The sequence below is a fragment of the Grammomys surdaster genome, unplaced genomic scaffold, assembly GCF_004785775.1.
Source record: "Grammomys surdaster isolate TR1022 unplaced genomic scaffold, NIH_TR_1.0 125698, whole genome shotgun sequence".
NCBI lineage: Eukaryota > Metazoa > Chordata > Mammalia > Rodentia > Muridae > Grammomys > Grammomys surdaster.
In genome coordinates this window covers 298,933-323,446 of record NW_021620534.1, presented here as the reverse complement: position 1 = coordinate 323,446, position 24,514 = coordinate 298,933, and the positions used below count along the sequence as shown (strand labels likewise).

Here is a 24,514-nt window from a genome sequence, read left to right as displayed (position 1 = left end):
CTCCTAAAAAGCATGCTTGCTTTTAGCTGTTTTTTTTAAAACCACCAATTTCAGAGCTGACATCGGGGTTGTTGTAATTGTTAAAGTTTGGTCATGAACACTTAAACCAATTACTTCCTAATCCTTAATCACTTTTTCTCCATTCTCCAGCCCATAAATATTCCTAAATCCTGTCTTCTCTGTGTTGGTTAATCTTCACTGTCAGCTTGACTGGATTGAGAAATGCCTAGAGATTTAGTGAAGCAATCCTCAGTGTGATGTTTCCAGAGTAGATCGTGAGAACTCTGACCTAATAAATGGAATAATCTCTTGATGATTCACAGTATATCATGGTTTTATCAGTAGGGGGTAAAAGGTAATAAACGGGGCCTAGTCAGGGGAAGTAGGTTACTGGGAGCATGTTCTTGGATGTTGTCCTGCTCTGGCCTCCTCCTGTACCCTCTTTCCTCTGCCTCTGGTCCATCATGATAGCTCTGCTTCCTGGGACCATGGTGTGAACTAGCCCATTCACCATTCTGGCCCTGTCCCGGGCAGACTGACACCTCTGGAATTCTGGGCCCAAATTAACAGTCCCTCCTGTAAGTTGTTTGAATCATTTTGGCCACTATATCATAATATTATGATAATACTATACCATAATATTACTATAAGAGAGTAGGACATTATAGTATATTTTGAACTGATTTTTGTGTGTCTTTTTTTGGTGGTTTGTTTGTTTGTTTGTTTGTTTGTTTGTTTTTTAACTAACCAACATAGCCACCTTACGAGAGCAATGAGTGGTCCCCAGAGAGTAGGCCCAGCAATAGAATAGACACAGGAGAAAGAATTGAGGGCTTCTGGGGGCCCAGCAGATTTGAGGGCCCAGAAGATTTGAGGACCGTGAACTGAATGCTGGAGTTCTTTCAAATTTTGTATGTTGAAATCTGACTTCCAGCACAAGTGTTAAGGGGCAGAGCCTTTAGGAGGTAATCAGGTCATGGGGGTTCTGCCTTCATGAATGGGATCAGTGTCTTTATCAAAGAGATGTGACAGGGTCCATTCACCTCTTCCACTGGGTGGATATTTTGGAACAAGCTCCTGTTCTGCCTGGCTCAAACTACATCCATCACTGAAATGAGTTTTGCCAAAGAGATGGTTCTCGAGAGATGGTAACCGTGTATGAAGATGGGAGGGCACATTTTACATCTGCCTCCCAAATGTAGCAGAGTTAAGGAGTTTGGGTCTTAAAAGAAGTAAAGGATGAGCTCTGGAAAATTGCAAATTTGAGGTCTGTCTGGGTTACAGGGTGAGCTTAAGGCCAATTTGGGCAGTTTATAAGACATTGAACATTGGCTCAATCTCCAGAATCACAAGGCAGAGAAGAAAAGGATGCCAGAAAGTGGATTTAGAAAACTAATGTCAAGAGCAGATTTACCTTCCACAGGCTTCAGTGCAGCAGGGGACCTGGGGTTTCATCCACCAAGTTCACCCCAGCAACGGAGCCAGGCATCCCCAGAGGATGGCTCTTAGCAACGTTTGTTGTTGGGCGTTGCTCACAGGGTGGGACTTGATGATGTCGGGGCACAGGCAGAGGAAGGCCTGTTTGGAGAACAAAGGTGTCAGGTTAGATATCTACATGGGTAGGGCCACAGGGCCGCAGATCATAGACTGTACCGTTCCCATGCGCATGCTCCCAGAGCTTCCAGTCTCCAAGCTTGCTGCCGGAGCAAAACTTTGCAGTCCAAGGACTCAGACCCAACACACTGCTTTGCAAGGTGCTCGGTCCATAGGCCATAATTGCACAGGTGAGCCCACAGCCCAGGTTGGGGAGCAGGAGTCAGCCTGAAGACAGCTATCTATGGTGGCCGTGCCCAGACCTCAGTAGTACCTCGCCAGACAACTTGCCTCCCTGTGGTTTCATGTTATGCTACCCGAGAGACTAGCAGTGGACATTAGTGTTTGACTGTCCCTCCCTACAATACCCCTGCCAACGTGCCCCATTCATTAGCTTCTGCTGGTCTGTTTCCTTTTCCCAAACATTCCCAAACAGTTTCTGCTTTCATGCCTTGTTTTTTGTTGTGGTGGTGGTGGGTTGTATTTTTTTTTTTTTGATTCAACATGAAAGACAACATGTAACATCGGTGTTTCTAGGTGTGCTTTCTTTACCTCCACATGTTGGTTTTCATTTTTGTCCATTGTCCAGCAAACAGCATGATTCCATTCTTTGTCGATAAATAATACTCTGTTGTGTTTATATAACCTTCATTTTCTTTATCCATATACCTGTTAGTGGGCACTTAGGTGTATTCCATATCTCGATTATCGTACAAACAAACATGGGTGTCTAGGTATTTCTAACGTATGCTGATTTAGATTCCTTCAGATATATAATTACTCACATTCATATGACAGTTTTATTTTTAGGTTTATTTTAGGCACCCCAAGATGAGCGGGAAATATGGCTCAGTAGCAGAGTGCTTGCTGACATGCTCAAGGCCCTGATGAGTTGGTTGTTTTAATTATTATATTGTTTTAAGGGGGGAGGGGGAGTCTAAAATATATTTGAGATAAACGCATTTAAAACGGGGGATGTTAGAAAGCTACAAAAACAACCAACCAAAAAAAAAGACAATTGACAACAGAGACTTCTTTCTGGTCCTCCGTTATGGATGTCTGCCAGGTGAAAGGGTGATGGGTTACAGCTGGAGTCTCTCTTTGTCCCTGCCACTAAAACTGGTGCTGTATGATTGCTGGGGGCAGCACAAGTCAACATCAATTCTTTCCTTCCTATCCCAGAAGCCACTGTGGTCCCAGCGAACTTCATGACCTGTGTGGGTCAGGTAGGTTCCCACATGCTCCTTAGTTGTTTGTTTTAGAATAGCACGTATCTAAGCTCAAGAACATCTTCCAACATGTATCTGAATACAGAGGAAACAGAGCAGTAAGATCTGCACTTGACAGGGGACACTGAGACAGCCTAGCACACTTAGGGTTTGTAGATCCCACCCAATGGGAGCTAAGGCACAAGGGCTGGGCTTGGAGCCCTCATTCCCCTCACACATGGTAGGAGGCAGGATGAGGTAGTTGCCCAGCAACAGGCTTAGGGATGTCACTCTGCACAGTAATTCTAGGTCTTCCTTGCCATCAAGGGCAAGGCTACCAGCCACTACATCAGCCATCACAGAGCATACTGCTGCTCTCCAGTCAATCCACTGGAGAGGGCAATGTCTTTGTGTTGTGCTGTGGCTTGGTTTTGGTTTGATTTAGACAAGGTCTCATGTGGCAATGTTGAAGAAGATGACCTTGAATCCTGATACCCTCCTGTCTCTACCTCCCAAACACTGGAATTATAGGTATGTGCCACCACATGCCTAGGTCAGCATCTGTTGAAATTAGGTTCAAATAGGCAATGACTTGAGGGATTAAAGCTGACATTTATCAGGAAGGAACATGGCTGTGAACAAGTAAAGAACGCATGTGTGAGCATGTATGTTGGGGTGTGTATTATGAAGCACATGTGGAGCCCAGAGGACAATTCTGTGGATCCATTTCTCTCCTTCCACACTGACACGGGTTCCTAGGATCAAACTTAGACATGCTAATCCAGGCTTGCATAGTAAGTTGAAGCTAGCCTGGAATACATAGCACCCTGTCTTTAAAAAAAAAATGATATTTTCACCTTGGGAGGATTAGTTGGCTATTTTGTTACTGGTTTAGCCCATTTTAATGGCTTTGTTTCTACTCCCTTTGCCCTCTACGTAGCCTGGGGAAAATGAAAGATGTCGTAGCTATCTGGGATGTCATTTTAAGTGACGGAGTCCATAAGATTGAATTTGAGCATGGGACCACGTCGGGAAAACGAGTTGTATATGTGGATGGGAAGGTAGGAAAACATAATGTGACTTAGTAAAATATGCTACAGAGACCTGCTTGCTTGCCCTCATGCCCTCCCCCGCTCTCGCCTCCCTCCCCCCTCTCATACGCACTCTCTGTGTAGCACTAGCTGTCCTGTAACTTGCTATATAGACAGGAGGGCTAGCCTCAAACTCACAGAGATCCTCCTGTCTCTGCCTCCCCAGGAGGCTGGGATTAAAGGTGTGTACCACCACACCCAGTGAAGCTTGTTTTCTTCAGCTTTTATTATTTACTTGTTATGTGTAAAGGTGTTTTGCCTGTATGCATGCAGGTGCACCGCATGTGTACCTGGTACCCTCTGAAGACAGAACAAGGCATCAGATCCCCTGAGTCTGCAGTGACAGCCAGGTGTGAGCTGCCAGATGGGTACTGGGAATTGAACCTGGGTTCTCTGGAAGAGCAGCAAGTGCTCTTAACCACTGAGCCATTTCTCCAGCCCTGAAGCTTGGATTTTTTTTTTTTAATCAGTGTAGTTTCTTCATATGCAAAGTCTTTTTCTATGTCAATGGTTATTATGGTTTTTTTTCACCTATGTATTTTCCTGTATAAAGCAATCTAATGGCAGTTATAGAATACAAGAATATGGAACCTGGCATTTAAACTGAAAATGACTTTTTCATTTCAGACAGTGCAGCCCTGGCTAGTCTGGAACTATGTAGACAGGCTGGCCTTAAGCTCACAGAAATCCACTTCCATCTTTCTCTCAAGTGCTGGATTAAAGCCATGTGCCGCCACACTCAGCAAATGATTTTTTTAATCTTTTTATTAAGAATTCTTAAATTACAAATAACATTAGCTTTAAAACCACTGTCTTCTTCATTGTTCTATTGCTGTGAAGAGACACCATGACCAAGCTAACTCTTATAAAAGAAAGTTTAACTAGGGATTGCTTACAGCTTCCGTTATCAGCATGATGGATAACGTGGCATCAGGCATAGCAGGAATGCTTCTGGAGATGTAGGTGAGAGTTTGAGATTCAGATCCTGATGGGTAGGCAGCAGGAAGACTGGGCCTGGCTTGAGCTTTTGAAACCTTAAAGCCCATCTCCAGTGACACACTTTCTCCAACAAGGCCACACCTACTCCAAAAGGCCACACCTCCTAGTCCTTATAATCTTTTCAAATAGTTCCATTCCCTGGCGACTCAGCCTTTAAAGGTAAGGGTTTTGCGGGAGGTATTAGAAAAATGAGGCGTACGGCTAGCTCCCAGCCTGGCCACCATCTTCCCGCTCTAAGTTCCTGCACTAAAGGCAGCATTGGCTAGCCAGTGGTACTAGCTCAGGACCCACGAAAAGTTGGTATAGCTGCTGCCCCCGTTGGTCAGCTCTGTGGACTCCATGGTTCTATGCATGGGCTCTGGGCCAACTCTGTCACCCTCATAGTGCTCAGCTCAACTTCAGACAATAACTGCCATCCTCCTGGTACAAGATAGAAAGAAGACTTTTAATGCTTAAGATTAACCAAATAGATTTTTACATATCAGCAAATACTCAATACACAAGATGCCCACACAATTAGATTTGCTTTGATATGAATAACTACCAGAGCCTGCTAGAGACACATATCTACAACCATCTCCCGTCTCCTCCCCCTTTCCTCCTCTCTCTCTTCTTTTCTCCTCTCAACTCCTAGCTCCGCCTTCCTCTTTCCTATCCAATGACAGAGCTCTACCGCAACTATACTGGGCAGGAAATTCCTGCCACATAAGAGCCGTTCTTATCCAAACCACCACAATCACCTTGAAGGTTTTATCGTTTCACAAAGGTTAAATATTAAATTTCCCTTCGTTTGCACGTTTTAATCTGTTTGATTTCATCATCTAGGAAGAGATAAGAAAAGAGTGGATGTTCCAGTTAGTGGGCAAAGAAACCTTCTGTGTTGGAGCTGCAAAGACCAAAGCCACCATACGTATACTTTCTGGCAAAGGCTTTGTTTTTAAATATACTCTGGAAATTGAGGGGAAAAGCTTCAGGAAATTCATGGAGAACAGATCTAAAACTACCAACACCTGGCTATTTCGCTTAGACGACAAGGACTTTAGAATTGTTTTGGGTAAGTTGAGGCTGTTTCTATGGACTGATTTAGATTCTCCCGTTTTGAAAAAAAAATTGAAAATGCATATGCTATATTCGGCAATATATTCGGATTGTCTTCTCCCAGATTCTCCCCCACAGCTCCACCCATGCAACTCCATGCTTTCTTTCTCTATTTATTTAGAAAACTGATGAAAATAGCAAACAAACCAAAATTTAACATTTGGAAGAATCACAAGAAACACACACACTCATACACACACACACACACACACACACAGAGAGAGAGAGGGGGGGGGAACACAATCAATAAAAACACAAAATTGGAAAGCATAACATACAAGTAAAAGACCAGTAAGATTTTTTCTTAAAAGCCTAGAAAAAAAGCAATATGAAACAACAACAACAAAAAAAAACTACAAAAACACTACCAAGCATGTTTTATGTTGGTCATCTGCTGGGTGTGGTTTATATACTCAGAAAGACTCCTTTAGAGAAAACTAATATTTTTCTTTGCAAGCAGCTGTCAGTGGGAGATCATTCCTTGGTTAGGGATAGGAAACTGTGTTCCACTTGTTCCTCTGTAACCCCATCTAGCTTGAACATATGCAGGTCATGTTAGATTTTTATAGTGACTTTAATTATTTCCTCCATAGAGGTAAGTGGAAGATTTGAATAAGACAGAGAACACAAGCACTGTCTGTTTCTCATGCATCCCTGTGAGCAAGCCATCACGCAACCCTCAAGACTTTTGTTTAGTTTTGTTTGTCAGGAGAACAATAAAGATGAAAAGTTTTATTTTACTCATTGTTTAACAAGGAATTTCAAAACAAAGCATAGAACTAAAGATGTAGGCCAATGGTACAGTACCTGCCAGGCATGTGCAAGGTCCAGGGCCCTGAGTTTGTCCCCAGGACCAAAATGAAAGCAAAAGCAAAAACATACCAAAACAACAAACAAACAAACAAAATCCAACCCCATACACATAGGCAATTATACCTACATACATATGTGCACATGCACTTATATTTGTACCTATCTACTTGGGTGCCCAAAAATGCTGAAGTGGATTGGCAAGTAGATAGAAAACTATTTGATGTCAACAGAGGCTTAACCCGCCTCCAAAGAGATTCATATATTTTCATCTTACAGACAGAGCTAGTTTCAGTACTGTCATTATTATAAAATTGTGAACCATCTCAAAGCCACAAGGTGGGGGCAGCATGAAGGGAACTTCGAGCAGAGAACAGCAGGAGTCGAGGCTGGAGAGATGGCTCATCAGTTCAGAGCACACACTGCTCTCTCAGAGCACAGATCCCGGCACCCACAGCTGGCGGTGGCACCCACAGCTGGCGGTTCACAATGCCTGTACCTTTAGCTCCAGGAACCGCTGGCCTCAACTGGCTTCCTGGGGCACTTGTACTATGTGCACAGACCCACAACCAGACAAATATGCATAATAAAGGTTTTAAAATAAATCTTTTTTAAAAAGGCATGCTGGTGGTACATGATTTTAATCCCAGCACGCAGGAGGTGGAGGCAGGAGGATCTCTGTCAGTTTGAGGCCAGTCTGGTGTATACAGGGAGTTCTAGGACTGCCAAAGCCTGTCTCAAGCCTTCCTCCAGCTTCTGCCTCCTGGGTGCTGGGGTTACAGGTGTGTGCCACCATGCCGAGGTTTTTGTTATTTGTTGTAAAATTGTTCTGGGGGGTGGGGGGAGATCTGGTACCCTCTTCTGGCCTCTGTGGGCACCTGGCACACATGTGGTGCACAAACATATATGCAAGCAAAACACTCCAACACATACAAATTAAAGCACATGTAAAAAGTTAACTTTGAATATACAATTATAATGCTTCGATGTTGTTGCCTTTACAGAAAAAAACACTATGGATGTATGGTGTAATGGTAAAATAATAGAGTCAGCGGTGAGTTATTTATTGTTATTCCTATCATTAACTATTCCTAGCGCTGCGTGTGTATAAGTGACTGGATGTTACTGCATTTCCTGATTTTAGTACTTTCTCTGTTTTTGAAGCTAACCTCAAACTCGATCCTCTTGCCTCAACCTCCTCAACATGGCGGGGGGGTGGGGGGGGGTTGCAAGTGTTGAACTACCACAACCAAGCTCTTCTTCTGGCGACTTTAAAACTTAACCAAGGGGATCATAGCAAAACCAAAAGGCGTGGTAATAACTGTTTTACACTAGGTTCTGAAAATCTTCGCCAGACAGTCCCGGGGGCAGTGAGAGTTTGGAATCAGTCTGCAGGCTGAGCTGACACAGCCGCCCACGCCACCTTGCCTCTTCCCACCAGGCTTTCATACTGATAAGTGCTCACATTAAAAAGTTCCTCCCCCATCCTTGTTTGGTCCTCTAGAAATCACGTGACACCACCCCCTCCAAAGACGATATGCAAATTCTAGCTTCCCACTCTTTAAGCTGCAATGCTGTTGACCTCAGATCACGCTTGGGTAGGAAGGTGTGGCCCATATTCTCAAAGCACATGGTACCATCTTAAAATGGGGTGGGTTTGTTTTTATTTTTATGTTTTTATTACTTATGTTTGTTTGTGTTTGAGACAGGGTTTCTCTGTGTAGGCCTAACTGTCCTGGAACTCACTCTGTAGACCAGGCTGGCCTCGGACTCAGAGAGATTCGACTTGGAGGTAGACACAAATGCCAGAAGACATGGAATTTGTAGATCAGTGTTGTCAAGGTAGGAGAAGGGAGCTCCTTACTCAAGGAAGCCATCCAGGCGCCACTGTCCTCAGTTGCTGGCATCCATGTGCCCTGGAGTGAAATGTATATAGGAGTGAATAAACCTGCTCGTAGACGCTCTGCTCTTGCCAAGGTTCACAGAGCTCTCCAAGGCCCGCACAGCCCATGTAAAAGAGTGGTGGATACCATGCACGTGGTCAGGTTCTTGTGGGCCTATCACCAAACCTCCTCCATGCCTCCCCTGGAAGCATCTTGATTTTAGTTTTCTTGTTTTCTGGCATATTTTTTTCCTAAACTCCAAGGCCTTCTCAATCTTCCTAATTTTGTGACCCTTTAATACAGTTTCTTATGTAATGGTGACCCCCAACCATAAAAATTGGTTTTGTTGCTACTTCATAACTGTAATTTTGCTACTGTTATGAATAATAATGTAAGTATCTCTGTTTTCTGATGTTCTTAGGCGACCCCCATGAGATGGTTGTTCAATTCCTAAAGGGGTCGAGACCCACAGATTGAGAACCTCCACTCATGTCTTCTTTCTCTGGAATGCTGTATTTTCATCTTCTTTCTGTAGATTGGTACTGTGCAACAGAAATAGACTGTGAACCATAAATACTGACTCTCATTGTGATATTAACTTTTTTTAGCAGGCATGCTAAAAATTATTTTAATTTAATATGCTTAATTTAAATCAGCTTATCAAGACTGTTAAGCTGAGGATGGAGGAGGCTCATATCTGCAATTACAATATCTGGTTGGGAGAATACTGGAGTACTTGAGGCAGGAGGATTACTTGTGAGTTCTAGGCCATCCTGGACTACAGAGTTAACAATAGGCCAGCCCAGGCTATGGAATAAGACCCTATTTCAAAAAAGCAAAAGGAAGGAGTTATAATTTAACATGCAATCAACAGAGGAAGTTAACAGTGAGTTATATATATTAGCAGGTCCACACTAGGTTGCAGATCAGATATTTATTTATTCATTTATTTCATGTATATGAGTATACTGTCGCTGTCTTCAGATACACAAGAAGAGGGCATCGGATCCCATTACAGACAGTTGTGAGCCACCATGTGGTTGCTGGGGCTTGAACTCAGGACCTCTGGAAGAGCAGTCCATGCTCTTAACCATTGAGGCATCTCTCTAGCCTATAGATCGAATATTTTAAACACAGAGTGTGAATTTCATTTCTAAAGAGACACATTTCAAGGGCTCAATAGATTTAGTGTTGTCTAGTTTTAGTTACTAAGTGTGTATTATTATAAACCACTTTATACCCCAGTGGAAGCAGAATTTTGAACTGGTTGAGAGTACTTTCCTTGCAGAGTGGCACTTTCAAGTCATCTGCCTCAGTTTTCTTATCTGTAAAGTGGGCATAATAAGAGTACTTCTACCATGATCATTGTAAAGATGGACTTAAGAAAGCAGAGGTGGGGCTGGAGAGATGGCTTACTGGTTAAGAGAAACTGGCTGCTCTTCCAGAGGTCCTGAGTTCAATTCCCAGCAATGACATGGTGGCTCATAATCATCTATAATGTGATCTGATGCCTTCTTCTAGCATTCAAGTGTACATGCAAATAGAGCGCTTGCATGCATTAAATAAATAAATTGGTTTTTGTTTTTGTTTTTGTTTTTGTTTTTCGAGACAGGGTTTCTCTGTGTAGTCCTGGCTGTCCTGGAACTCACTCTGTAGACCAGGCTGGCCTCAAACTCAGAAATCCGCCTGCCTCTGCCTCCCAAGTGCTGGGATTAAAGGCGTGCGCCACAATAAATCGTTTTTTAAAAAGCAAATAAGGCCGGGCAGTGGTGGCACATGTCTTTAATCCCAGCACTTGGGAGGCAGAGGCAGGCAGATTTCTGAGTTCGAGTTCGAGGCCAGCCTGGTCTACAGAGTGAGTTCCAGGACAGCAGAAACCCTGTCTCAAAAAACCAAAAAAAAGTAAATAAGAAAGAAAGCAGAGGTGAGAGGATCAGGAGATCAAGGTCAGCCTGTGTTACACGTGCTGGCTTACCCTAAGCTTGGCTACAGAGGAAGATCCTGTTTCAAAAATCAGAACGATTACTGAATGTGAGGAAAGAAACTTTGGATTTATAGCAAAAGCATAAAAGCGTGTAAACACAAACTTTAAACTCTGAGTCTGCAATGCTTAACGTTTTACTCACGTACTATTGCATTATACCACTCATGCTTTTAGATGACATTACAGCTCGGACAGAGAGCTTTCTGCAGCACTGACACTTCTCCTTTGCTGTCCTAGGGCGAGTTTGTAGATGATGGAACTGAAACACACTTCAGCGTTGGGGACCACGGCTGTTATATCAAAGCCGTCAGCAGCGGGAAGAGGAGAGAGGGGATCATCCATAGGCTCGTTGTGGATAATAGGGAGATCCCAGAGCTCACTCAGTGACGCCTGCTGAGTGAGTTCTGAGCTGAAGAGGTGACCTCAGGACTCGCTGATGGCTGTGGTAATTAAATGTGCTTAATGTGTGCTTCTCAGTAGATTTAGTCTGCAATGTTTTTATTGTTTTATCTGTTGCTACTTGAAACTATAATATTCCAATGGTGGTGGGGGGAGTCATGTGGAATCTTAAAAGTTACACTTAAATTTTTTTATTTATAGAGAGGTCAGAAAGCAGCTTGCTGGGGTTGGTTCTCTCCTCTACCATTGTGGGGTCTAAGGATTGAATTTAGGTTGTCAGGCTTGGCAGCAAGCTCCCACTGAGCCATCTTGCCTGGCCCATAATTCATTTTTTAAATGATGTAAAAATGTTTTAGCTTTAAATTGAAAATAATATAAAGACCTAAATCAAAAACATGGTAGAACAATAACCTCCACTGCAGTACACACTGCAAAATAAAATGTCTGATGTTTCTGGGTGTTTCTACAAATGAACACATCTTCATTTTTTTTTTCTCCTGTGCAGATAGGTTGCCTCTACATTAAAGCGGGTGGTTCATAATGATAACAAACATTTTTTCTGCCTGAAAACATCAAACAGTGTCACATAATAATGTAATTAAAATACATTTCTAAAGTTGTCTTTATTTTATTCAATTAATACCATGATGATAAAAATACAAGAAAAAATGGCAAGCCTGTTTACACCCATTAAGTTACCTGTCCTGGGGAAAAGTAAATCGGTAGCCATTTACCTGAGGTAGCCGATTACCTGAGGTAGCATACCAATAGTCCAAAGGAATGATTCTATCATACCAAGCTCGGCCGGATGAGCCTAAACTAAGAGTTTACTGATATTATCTGCAGGATGGGGTGACTCTAAAGTCTCATCACTGATGTCCCAACTCCCTAGTAAACCTGCCACTTCCTCTGCTAGCACCTGAGAGCACAGGAAAGCACAGGAGACAAACATAGCTGAAATGACAGCTGAGGATCTTCTGAGGGTCAACCACCAGAAACCTGCTGCCATAGACCCGGCTCTCACCGCTTGCACTGACTTCATCACCGTGACTTCCAACCAAGAGATTTTGTTGGTGACCACAGCCACTTGGCTTCACAATAGCCATGTCATACATAATGAAAGTAGCTTTACTGCAGAAACCCCAGACTACAACAGACTGGATGCATCTTCAGGTGGGGTGTCTCTGTGACAGAGAGGAGTGTCCTCCCACCACCTCCACCAGGCAAACTCATGGAGAGTAAGTGCCCCAGCATGATCTTTGCAAGTCTTTCAGGTACTGGGGAGCTGAAACAAGGTGCTTTGTTCTGTATGCAGACAAGTAAACAGTAGAAATTAATTACTCTGCTGGGCAGTGGTGGCACACCCCTTTAATCCCAGCACTTGGAAGGCAGAGGCGGTGGATCTCTTGATTTCAAGGCCAGCCTGGTCTACAGAGCAAATTCCAGGGTAGCCAGTGCTACAGAGAAACCCTGTCTTGAAAATAACAAAAGAAGAGGAGGAAGAGGAAGAAGAGGAAGAGGAGGAAGAAGGAGAAGAGGAAGAGGAGGAAGAGGAGGAGGAGGAGATATGCTGAACTCTGCAGAGCTTGTGTGAGAGCCCAGACTAGGACGGAGTGAACGTCGACACACACGTTTGTCCTGCCTCGGTTTGACTGGAGTGAAGAATCCCTGCCTCTTGCTAACCGGGTTATTTTCATTGCCCTCTGCTCCCAATTTCTTACTCAAGCACTGAGAAGTTTTAAGTGGAAAAAGTTAAGTCTAATTCTATGGAATTAGACTTCAGGGCTTTGGCTTTAAAAAAAAAAAAACAATTTCTGTACCAATTTTTAAAATTCTTTCATAGCAATACCCAACTTTTTGCTCTCTGGATCTAATGGCTTCTCTGTACATCTCTTAATGTAAAGTTTCCTGCCATGTACAGAACTTAGTAACTCTTTCCCCATAACCTCTCCTGCATCAAAAAGGTGTTCCTAAGACTGAAATGCCTCTACAGTGGAAGCCCTGACCCCACCAGACAAAATCAGCAAAACCCTCCACCTCAAGTTTTTATACAGGAATAGAAGTTACTACCATCTAAGTAGGAAGGATATTGCCACCTCTGGGGACAAATAATAATGTTCTCCCCACTCATCTAAATGAGCTCCCAAGCATGACTTGGAAATATACAAGAATGTAAGTACAGATTGACAATACTGATCCAGATTGAAGGTTTGATCTCCAAAGTGGTTGGAGATATGGCAGTAGATACCCTTTAACCTCCTTAAGGAGTAGATTCTCCAGAAGCAGTACTCTTTTGTGTGACCTGTTACACTAAAAAAGCAGGTACATGAAAATATTGTGGAATATTAGCTCATGGATTAAAACCTACATCAGTGTATTTCATATTTAAATGGAAAAAAACTCCATGAGGATTCTTACTATACATTGTTTTGATAATATTAAGAGATAAAATATTTAAACCCAGAATATAACTAATTTGGATTCCCAAAGTCAATCCTGAAGGTATTTTTCAGTCTTCATAATAGTGATATCTTTTTTCACCCTTATGTCTCTTTGGTTTGGGTTCCTTGGAATTATTCATATTTTGTGTATGTAAAATATATAGCAAATGTTCTAAATATGAATAGTGTTTTGATTATAAAATAAAACCTTTACTTAAATAGCTCATCTATCTAAACAGCAAACAGCATGGTACTAACTAAATAGTCTTTGAGTCTTGAACTCAAATGATTAGAAAAGAAATCAGAAAGTACTTAGAAATAGTTGATAGCAAAATTTAATATGTCAATATTTACTTACAGAGCCAAAGAAGTATGGAAAGGTAATTTCTGAGATGCATTTTATCAGTAGCAAAAGCATGTGTACAAAAGCTAAGATTTTTTTGAGAAGTTAAAACAAAGCAACAAAAACTACAGGCTCCAAGAGACAAATAATAAATGAGATAATGCATATAAGAAAACAAAGCTATCAATTTAAGATATTTTGACAGGGTAGACTTTAATTATAAAAATCTGTGGAAAGTTTACAAAAAATTCGTATTTCTTTATATATAAATAAATTTATTTCATAAAAGTATTTTTTATTTTGGTTTTGTTTCGTTTCTTTAAAAGGAGAAGGAGAGATTTTAGCAATACAGATCACAGTAAAATGAATATAAATATCCAAATATAAAAAATTAAAATAATAAATAATTACATTCAATAAAAGTATCTTCAAAAAACTATAAAATACTATAATTAACCATCCCAAAAGCAATTTTAAATACAAATATAAAGAATATATTTCTACAAAATTAATCATGAAATGACAAAATTGATGCAAGTAGTTGTAAATTCAACATCAAACATTAGTTGCTAACTTGATACAGCTTAGAGTCACCTGAAAAAAAAAAAGAGTTCCAACTGAGAAATTATCTTTATCATGCTCAACAGTAGACATGTTTTAGAAGGATTATCTTGATTGTTAATTGATGGTGTCGAGCCCAGACCACTGTGGGAAGTGCCGTTACCTAGGCAGGAAGTCAGGATGTCTGACAAGCTGCACAAGAGCCTGAGTGACTGGAAACCCAGAAAGGAAGCAGAGCTCTTCAGTGGTTTCTGCTGTGCTTATTTTGCTGTTGAGTGAATTCCATCACAATTGTAACACAATTCTTCACACATCTTGAAAGGACAATTTTCAGTTTCACATGGAAACACAAAATATCTAGGACGGCTAAAACAATCCTGAATAATAAAATAACTGTAGAAGATATCACCATCCCAGATTTCAAGTTGTACTACAGAGCTATGGTAATAAAATGTATGATATTGGGCACGAAGAAAGACACATTGATCAATGGAATTGAATTGAAGATATAGACATAAAACCACGTATTGAATGATGGACTAACGCCAATTGGCTGAAATAACCCCTTTCCTGCCCTTGGTTACATTAGGTGGTGGTGTTTGTTCTAGCAATAGAAAAGAAATTACAACACTTGACTCTGCCAATAAGCATAAAAAAGATAAAAATTAAAAGCTCAAAAGAATTTCTTCATTAAAAAAAAACAAAAAAAATTCTTTCATAGCCCAATTATTATTTTTTTAACTAAATTCATATGGCTCAAATGAACCACCCTCTGCCTGTGACTGTCATATATGGAGCATGAGATTCCTTATAAACAATTCAACCAATGCAACTTTAAACAATGTATATAGGAATTTAAGAAGCAGGATCACAGCCAGGCATGGTGGCACCTGCCTTTGGTCCTGGGACTCAGGAGGCAAAGGCAAGTGGATCTCTGTGAGTTTGAAGCCAGCCTAGTTTACATAACAAACTCTAGGCCAATCAGGGCTACATAGTGAGACCTTGTCTCAAAAACAAACAAAAAGGAAGAGAAGACAAAAAGAAAGACAAAAATGAAGAGTAGAAGAAAGCTGAGGGAAGGGAAAGTAATGAGGGGTACACACAAGAATGTGGGGGAACCAAATGAAAACAGTATAATGACATTTATGTGTAAAAGTGCCAGAATAAAACCCAGTACTCGCCAGGCAGTGGTGGCACACGCCTTTAATCCCAGCACTTGGGAGGCAGAGGCAGGCGGATTTCTGAGTTCGAGGCCAGCCTGGTCTACAGAGTGAGTTCCAGGACAGCCAGGGCTACACAGAGAAACCCTGTCTCAAAAAAAACAAAAAACAAAACAAAACAAAACAAAACAAAAACCAGTACTCTGTATGCTAATTAAAAAGAAAACCATTCAGCCAGGCATAGTTGTGCACTTCTCTAATCCCAGCACTCCGGAAGCAGAGGCACTCAGATCTCTGTGAGTTCGAGGCCAGCCTGGTTCACGACGTGAGTCTAGAACAGCCAGTGCTCTTACACCGAGGAACTCTGTCTCAAAGATTTCAGTTAGCTACTCTGGCCACATTCCAGGTACTCAAAGTCACCTCTGGCCAGTGGCTATTGCTATAAATGATCCAACCACAGACTCTGTCCATCATCGCTCCAAGGTCTGCTGGACAGCACCTATCCAGACACTGCCTCGGGCTTTGGGAGCCTAGTAGTAGCCTAGGAAAAGTTGAAACTCAGGGCGTCCAAAACTACCACCCACACCCTTTAGTACTTTATGAGGAGCTGACATATTTCCAAGAGAAACTGGGCTGACATGAGGCAGACACAAGTTCCAATACCAGTAAAGAGGAACTCAGGATCAGGAGACGTGAGGAGATGGCTTGGGCAGGGCTAAGTGGAGGAACCAGCATACAGGTGACAAGGCGGCCCATGAAGAGCCTTTACTGCCTACTTTCTTTAATACCATTTATTTTAATGTCTTTACAACTGTTAGCTCAAAATACCTTTACCAACCTCCCTCATTCCCTCTTTTTTTCTCTCTTTCTGGTGTGTGTGTGTGTGTGTGTGTGTGTGTGTGTGTGTGGCCAAGCAGCCAGACCATGACACCATGAATGCAAGAACAAGCACTTGTATAATAGCAACTATTATATTCCAAGTCCTTACAAAACTTTTGTGTGTGACAAAGTCTCATCACACCCCAAGATGACCCAGAATTCTTGAAACACCAATCTCTGCCTCCCAGGACTGGGATTTTGTAGGTCAAGCACCACACTTGCATCAAAACATTCATAAAAATAATCAGGGCTATGGAGATGGCTCAGTTAGTAAAACCTCTTGCTTAGCATTCATAAGGACAGTGTTCAATCCTCAAGAACTCACGTGTGTGTGTGTGTGTGTGTATTTATTCAATGAGTTCTGTTTCTCTAAGAAACCTAACTAATACACTGACATTTCTATATATAGAATATATGTTTGTTTGTTGGGTTGTTTGTCTACAAAGCTGGGCATATCAGCTTCTCCAGTCAGCACTAGAGTTCTGGGGGGAGTCCTGGAGGGTTGTAGGTTTTCAGTCTGTATTGGGATCCTAAAGAATCTGGATCATAATACTGGCCACAGAAACAAGAGAGATAAACTTGCCAGAGAAAATGAGAGCAAGCAAGCCAAAAGCAAGTTTCTTTCTTCCGTGTCCTTCTTATATGTGGACTGCCACCAGAGGATGTGGCCCAGATTTCGGATGGGTCTTCTTGCTTCAAATAATCTGATTAAGAAATCCTTCAGCAGAGCAGTGGTGGTGCACACCTTTAATCCCAGCACTTGGGAGGCAGAGGCAGGAGGATTTCTGAGTTCGAGGCCAGCCTGGTCTACAGAGTGAGTTCTAGGACAGCCAGGACTACACAGAGAAACCCTGTCTCGAAAAACCAAAAACCAAAAACAAACAAACAAACAAAAAAAAGAAATCCTTCATTGTCAGGTGGTAGTGATACACACCTTTAATCACAGCACTTAGAGGGCAGAGGCAGGCAGATCTCTATTCGAGGCCAGCCTGGTCTTTAGAGTGAGTTCCAGAACAGCCAGGGCTACATAGTGAGAGCCTGCCTCAAGATCCTAAAAGGGAACTGGAGGGAGGGAGGGAGGGAGGGAGGGAGGGAGGGAGGGAGGGAGGGAGGGAGGAAGGGAGGGAGGGGTAAGGAAAGAGAAAGTACAAGGGGAGACAGACAGACAGACAGACAGACAGACAGACAGACAGACCAGTCCCACACAGGTGTTCCCAGCAGCTTGGGTTTTATTGAGTCTAGACGTAGTCAAGTTGACAACTAAAATTAGCCCTCATAGTCAGTGTGCTAGTACATTTAAAATCCCAGTGCTGGAAAGATGGAGAGAGGAGGCTCCCAGGAGCTCCTTAGCCAGCCAGTCTTACCTAATTGATGAGCCCCAGGGCAATGAGAGACCCTGTCTCCAGGGAGGCAGACAGTGTTCCATTCTCAGGATGTCTCCCTGGAGACAGGGAGGCAGACAGTGTTCCTGAGGGTGGCGCCTGAGCTTGTCTTCTGGCCTGCGCGCGCGCGCGCGCGCACACACACACACACACACACACACACACACACACACACACACACACGACTGTGAACACTCATATCCCCTCTCACACAGTAAAAACATCTATATTTAACAGGCTAAGCACGTGCCAGTACTCCAGAGGTGGAGGCAGGAGGACCAGGTATTAAAGTTTATCCTTGGTTACATATTAAATTTAAGGACAACCTGGGCTACATGTGAACCTGTCTCAAACAAATTTACTAAGAAATCCAACTGGTATTTTCTCTGCTCCACTGCCCCTGGAAACCGGGAGAACAAAGTCCAATCCTGAGGACTAAACCCTGCTGTATTTGTTTTCAAGTCTTTGCATGTTGTGATTTGGTTTCATTTTTCTTTTAATGGCCACATTCTTATCTGATTCAAAATGTTTTACATTGCATCCAAAACAAAAATTAAAAAAAAATTGTGTTGAACTCTAGCCATTAGAGCCAAAGCCTGTGATTTTTTTTTCATCTGTCTTATGCAACCCTGCACACGCCAGGACAGTCTGGGTCCGTCTTCCTGTGATCACACTGTGGGAACATAGTTTTGATTTAACTGGTGAGTCATGTTTCAGATTTGTTTTTAATGGAAAGTTGCGTGTTGGTGTGAATTCGGTATACACGAGGTTTGAAATCAACCACAGCATGAATTCAAAGATAATGAAAGTGTAGGCACACCATACAAAACCCTCAGTGTCTAGTTGTATAATCCCAGCACTTGGGGGTCTAAAAGCAAAGGAATTGTTACTACCTAGTGAGATCTAACCTCAAAATACCCACAACAAAAACGACTAGTTTCCAAAATGATCGATGACCTTAAAGAAGATTAAAACACCCAGTTGACAGCCTGGAATGTGGCTCAGTTGGTTAAATGCTTGCCTACTGCGCACAAGGCTCTAGTTTTCAATCCTCAGCACCACCATAAAAACGTGTGCATGGGGCTGGAGAGACAGCTCAGTGGTTAAGGCCTGCTCTTCCAGAGGACCTGGATTCAATTCTCAGCACCCACAACTGTCTATAACTCCAGGTGTAGGAAATCTGACACCCTCATACAGACAGACATAATAAATGCAGGCAAAACACCAATGCACATAAAATAAAAATAAGTAATTTTAAAAAAGTGTATGGTGCATTATATGCCTACAATCTAGGACTCAGAGGGTGATGGCAGGAAAATCATAAGTCCAGCATCACCCTTGACTATATGAGGAGTCCAAGGCTGCATCGCCAAGCAAACAAAATACAATTAAATGAAGTAAGGAAGTCAATAAAGTAGGTGATGAAGTCAGCAACACAGGAGAATTTCAGTGGCATGAAGAAATTGCATGAAATATTGCAAGAAAACTCCTATCTTGAAAAGAATACCTGTGAAAATAAAAAATAAATAAAAAATAAAAAAGTCAGCCAGGCAGTGGTGGCGCACCCCTTTAATCCCAGCACTTGGGAGGCAGAGGCAGGCGGATTTCTGAGTTCGAGGCCAGCCTGGTCTACAGAGTGAATTCCAGGACAGCCAGGGCTATACAGAGAAACCCCTGTCTTGAAAAGCCAAAAAAAAAAAAAAAACCCTCTGTATATTTAGTGATATGATTCAAAAGTACATGATTTTTTTTTAACAACTTATAGCAGCAAACTCTGAAGAATAACACTAGACTTCTCTCCAAAATTCTTATAGAGTGGAAGAAGGCCTAGAATGGAATAATTGATGCCCTGACACTAAATAACTGCACCCACAGTTATTGCTGTATCTGGCAGAAGTATGTTGTAAAACTGATGGGCAAATAAAAACCACCCTTGATAACCACAAACTGAAACGATTTGTGATGACTAAGCAAGCTCTGCAGAAAACTTTCAAAGGAATCCTAAACACAACAAAGAAAGGCCCACAGTCACAAGTGTGAGCACAAGCCTGGCATAGTGGCACACACTTTTGTCCCAGCACTAGGAGGACAGAGGCAGGAGGATCTTTGTCTTTATTGAAAGTTCCTGAACCACTGGGGCTACATAGAGAGATCTCGTCTCAAAAAAAAAAAAATACAATACAAACCAAAACAAAAAAACAGAAAAGCCATCCTATTCACAAGAGCGTCAAGAAGAAATACCTGGGAATTAGCCTGCCTAAAGGGATGACTAGCCTCTAAATGAAAACCTTAAATGATTGACAAAAGACATCAAACAAGAGGTGAAACGATGGAAGTATCTGTGTCTATTTATGAATCAGCCAGATGGATAGCATGAAAGTTACATCAGAAGTGATGTAGGAGAAGTTGGGATGAGCTCAGTTTACAGAGTGCTTATCTGAAATGCGCACACTCCTGGGCTCAGTCTCCAAACCTGTAAAATGGGCCTTGTGATGTGTGCTTCTAATCCCAGCACTCAGAGGCTAGAGTCAGCTTCAGGTTGTCCTTGGCTACATGGTGATTTCAAATCCATCTTGGGCTACATGAGATTCTGTCTGAAAATATAATTTTTTTAATAAATAAGAGAAAACTAAAAATAATCAAGTCTAATGGCATCATTCATAGAAAAGGAAAAAAAATCTAAAATTCATATGGACCTACAAAAGTATCCAGGTATTTAAAGCAATTCTGATTAGAAAGAACACAGGCTACAGAACAGGAGAAAATATTTCCAGCTATCTGTTTGTGATGGTTAGCTCTACCTGTCAACTTGACACAACCTGGAGTCACCTGAGAAGAGTCTTAATGAAGGACTGCTGTATCAGACTGGCCTGTGGGCACGCCTGTCAGGAATTCTCTTGATTATATTAATTGAAGTAGGAAGTGCCTACTGCAAGTGGCACTAGACGGGTCCTGAACTGTATGAGAGTGTGGAAAGGCAATTGAACACAAGCATGCCTGCATTAATCTTCTCTCTGCTTCTTAACTACGAATGGGAGGCTAACCAGTTATCTGAAATCCTTGCTGCTGTGACATATCTGTAAGCTGGTACTGTGGGATAAAAGAAATCCTTTCTCCCCTATTTCTCAGAGTGTGGTCTCACAGGGACAGGAAACAAAGGTACTGTCTGACAGGACTAATATTTAGAATATGTAAAAAATAAAATAAACATTAAGCATAAAAACTATTCATTGGTATTTGTCTACAAGAAGATAGCGGCGGTCTCAATGTCCATGTCACTGAGACAGGCGTTGTTGAGGCAAAGAGTAGTGGCCACACCTGTCATTTCTGTCCCCAGAGCTCCATCCAGGTTATTGCACATCCACACAGAAGCTAGCACATGATCAAACTCAGGATACACAGCTTATAAAAGTTGACGAGAAATTGGATATCACTACTTTAACAGGTGTTCCAGAAGAGCACATCAAAACCAGAAAGATCAGGCTCTTTGTTCTTGCTCAAAGTAACACGTAGTCTGGAGTAAACAACACAAAGAATGGAAGATGGCGTCTGATGCCAGAGGGAGATGGGAAAATCCTTGGACGGGTTGGGCATCAATGGCTGATCCCCTCTCCAACATGGTTCTAACCTTCAGTACCAAAAAAGATCAGGCAGTTTGTGGGGAAAATATTGGCCACAGCTGTGGAGTCCCAGCGGGTTTCCACACTGCGGGTCCCACATGTGCGAGGAACACCTATGATTCCAATGGTCTGGAGGCTTTGGTGGTGGCGGCAGGCCCCAATGACATGAGGAAGTCCTTGGTTCCAAAAGGGTTTATTGTCATGACAGATGGTGGATGAATCTGGAAGTACCCCCGTAAAACTCAGGGCAGTCCCGAGTTAAATAGGGAGAGAGAAAGGGGGAGGATCTGGGGAGGCATGCTTAATTTGCTCCGCCCTCTGGCCTTCATTAGTATGTAAATCCCCAGGGCCTGAGGCCTCTAGTCACGCCCTCTACCTGTCCACTTTGGGAGGGGCTGTCTGGCCTACGTGACTGAGCAATGTAATTCTATGGAGACTAGACTGCTTTTCAGAACCCTGGGTTCTGGGGGCGCGCTGAACTCCTGCCGGTTCTCACGCAGAGTCTCGGGGTTCTAGGCAACTGCCCAGCCATGACTCAGAATACCCTTACGCAGTCCCACAGCAGTTGCCTTCGCAGAAAAAAATGGACGGAGCTGTGACGTGGGAGAGAAGAACATCCCAAAACCCAAGTCCAAGTCTGTGTTGCAAACTTTTCTTGGAACAAAAGAACAAGAGTGTCTACAAAACAGGTTGGTGCTGGCTACATTTCTGCTTGACTGTGACTAAAGTATCAGCTATGAACTATTTATAGTCCACAGATAATGCACCTCTTAATCTCCAATAAATATGACCTTTAAACTATAAAAAAAATCGATCAATAAATGGGTTCATGGTTTGATCAGATAGTCCCATGAGAAGTACAAGTGACCTAGAAATGCATTTAAAAAAATGTTCAATCTCCTTAGCCCTCAGGGAACAGGAAATCAAGGTGACGTTGAGATTCTACTTTACCCTTGTCAGAATGACTATTATCAAGGAAAAAAAATACTGTCAAATGGGTTGTGAATATATAATTCAGTGGTAAAGCAATTGCCTAGCATGCATAAGACCCTAGGTTCATATCCCAGCAGAGGAAAAATGTACTGTCAAGGATGTATGGCCTTTTACATACCTGGCAAGAATGTAGGTAGCACAGATTACTCAAAAATCTAAAACTAGTACTATCTTATGCCAACTATGCCACTCATGAGAATATATCTAAAGGAGTCTAAATCAACTTGTCTTAGTTAAAATAATTATTGCCATGATGAATAACCATAATCAAAAGCAGCTTGGGGAGAAAGGGACTTACTTGGCTTGTGTATCTTGAGTCACAATCCATTAAGAGAAGAGACAGAAGGAACTCAACCCTTTCAGGAATCTGGAAGCAGGAGCTGAAACAGAGGCTGTGAAAGAATGCTGCTTACTGGCTTGCTCCTCATGGTTTGCTCAGCTTGCTTTCTTATAGCACCTAGGACTGACTACCACCCCACAATGGTCTGGACGCCCCCTCATCAATCAGTAATAAGGAAGATGTTCTACAGGCTTGCCTACAGCCCCATCTTCGCTCAGTTTAGGTTCCCTCCTATCAGATGACTTCAGCTTGTTGTCAAGTTGACACAAACTAGCTAGCATCTGAACATACCACAGAGGTACTTGTGCATCAATGTTTAATGCTTCATTATTCAAAACAGCTAACGTGTGAAATCAAACTACAGATGCATGGATAAAGGATGTGAGTTATACACAGACATACATAATAGAGTTTCATTTAGTCATAAAGAATAGCAGTATTAGTCTGGTGGTATGGCACTTGCCCTTTAATCCCAGCACTTGGGAGACAGAGGCAGGCGGATCTCTGAGTTCTAGACCAGCCTGGTCTACAGAGTGAGTTCCTGGACAGTCAGTGTAGTCCCCGAGTGGTACACCACAAAAGCTACTGCACCACAGAAGCTGTCAAAGTGGCAGCAGGCCCCTCCTTCCTCTCCCAGTCTAAGGCTTCTGTAGTAAAATGTCCCACAGGAGCTGTCCAAAATGGCTGCTCCTATAGAAATGGCAGCCCCACCTCTCAGCCTGAAGTTCAGCCTGCAGCTGCAGGAGCTGTCCATGGTGGCGCACCCCCTTTCCCACCTCAGAGGGAGCTGCCCCTCAGGAGCTGTCCAGAGTGGCAGCATCTCCTCATCAGCCTTCTCCTCCCCACCCCCCAGCCCCCAGCAGCACCACAGAGATGGTACCTCAGCCAGGAAAGATATCCAGCCCTAACCCATGGGCCTGGTGCAGGGAAAAGGGGTTAAAAAAAAAAAAGCCAACAATCCCTGAGCAGGAAAACTCATCAATCCTTGAGCTTTCCACAAAACCCCCCACCAATCCCTGAGCAGCATACCCACAAATCCCCTGAACAGGAAAATCCACCAATCTCCGAGCCCCTTCCAGGCTCAGGACTTGAAATCCCACCAAACCTCATTCTGGGTATCCCTGCCCTGAGAAGCTCCGCCCCTCAGAAATTTTATATAAGCACTGTCTTTTTGTCCAGTTCCCTGCTGTCTGCTTCAGGAGCAGAGGACAGCCATCCTTGGACTTGGCCCTCCATACCCTGGACCCTCTAATACATCTCGTTCATGAGATTTTCTGCTTGGTGTGACTTTGTCCTTAGAAGAAGCCAAGAAGAGAAGAATCAATGAAGAGAAGAAGCCGGGCCGAGGCTCCTGAGCTACTCAGCTCAGCTCTGCTGTGGCTTCCTCTCACAGACATGTTGTTCCTGGGCTCCTGTGTCTCAAGATGCCCTTCCACTGGGACACTGTCCCACATCAGAGCTGTGTGGTTCCTAGGCTTCTGAGTCCCAGGACACCCTGCCCCCATCCAAGCAGAAACACAGCCAGGGCTACACAGAGAAAACCCTGTCTCAAAAAAACAAAACAAAAAAGAATACCAAAGCCGGGCAGTGGTGGTGCACGCCTTTAATCCCAGCACTTGAGAGGCAGAGGCAGGTGGATTTCTGAGTTCGAGGCCAGCCTGGTCTACAGAGTGAGTTCCAGGACAGCCAGAGCTACACAGAGAAACCCTGTCTTGAACCCCCCCCCAAAA

At 42.8% G+C, this 24,514-nt stretch overlaps 1 protein-coding gene and 1 pseudogene across 1 annotated transcript; both read left to right on the top strand.

Moving 5' to 3' along the window:
• The first annotated feature begins 1,637 nt into the window (after nt 1-1,637).
• Faim (Fas apoptotic inhibitory molecule) lies at nt 1,638-11,145 on the top strand. The gene is made up of 5 exons (XM_028788077.1): nt 1,638-1,784; nt 3,742-3,862; nt 5,717-5,945; nt 7,804-7,853; nt 10,904-11,145. The coding sequence occupies exons 2-5, from the start codon at nt 3,752-3,754 to the stop codon at nt 11,051-11,053; spliced, it is 540 nt and encodes a 179-aa protein (XP_028643910.1). The 5' UTR covers nt 1,638-1,784; nt 3,742-3,751; the 3' UTR covers nt 11,054-11,145.
• An 879-nt stretch (nt 11,146-12,024) lies between these two features.
• On the top strand, nt 12,025-24,139 carry LOC114639305 (annotated as a pseudogene).
• Nucleotides 24,140-24,514: the final 375 nt, after the last annotated feature.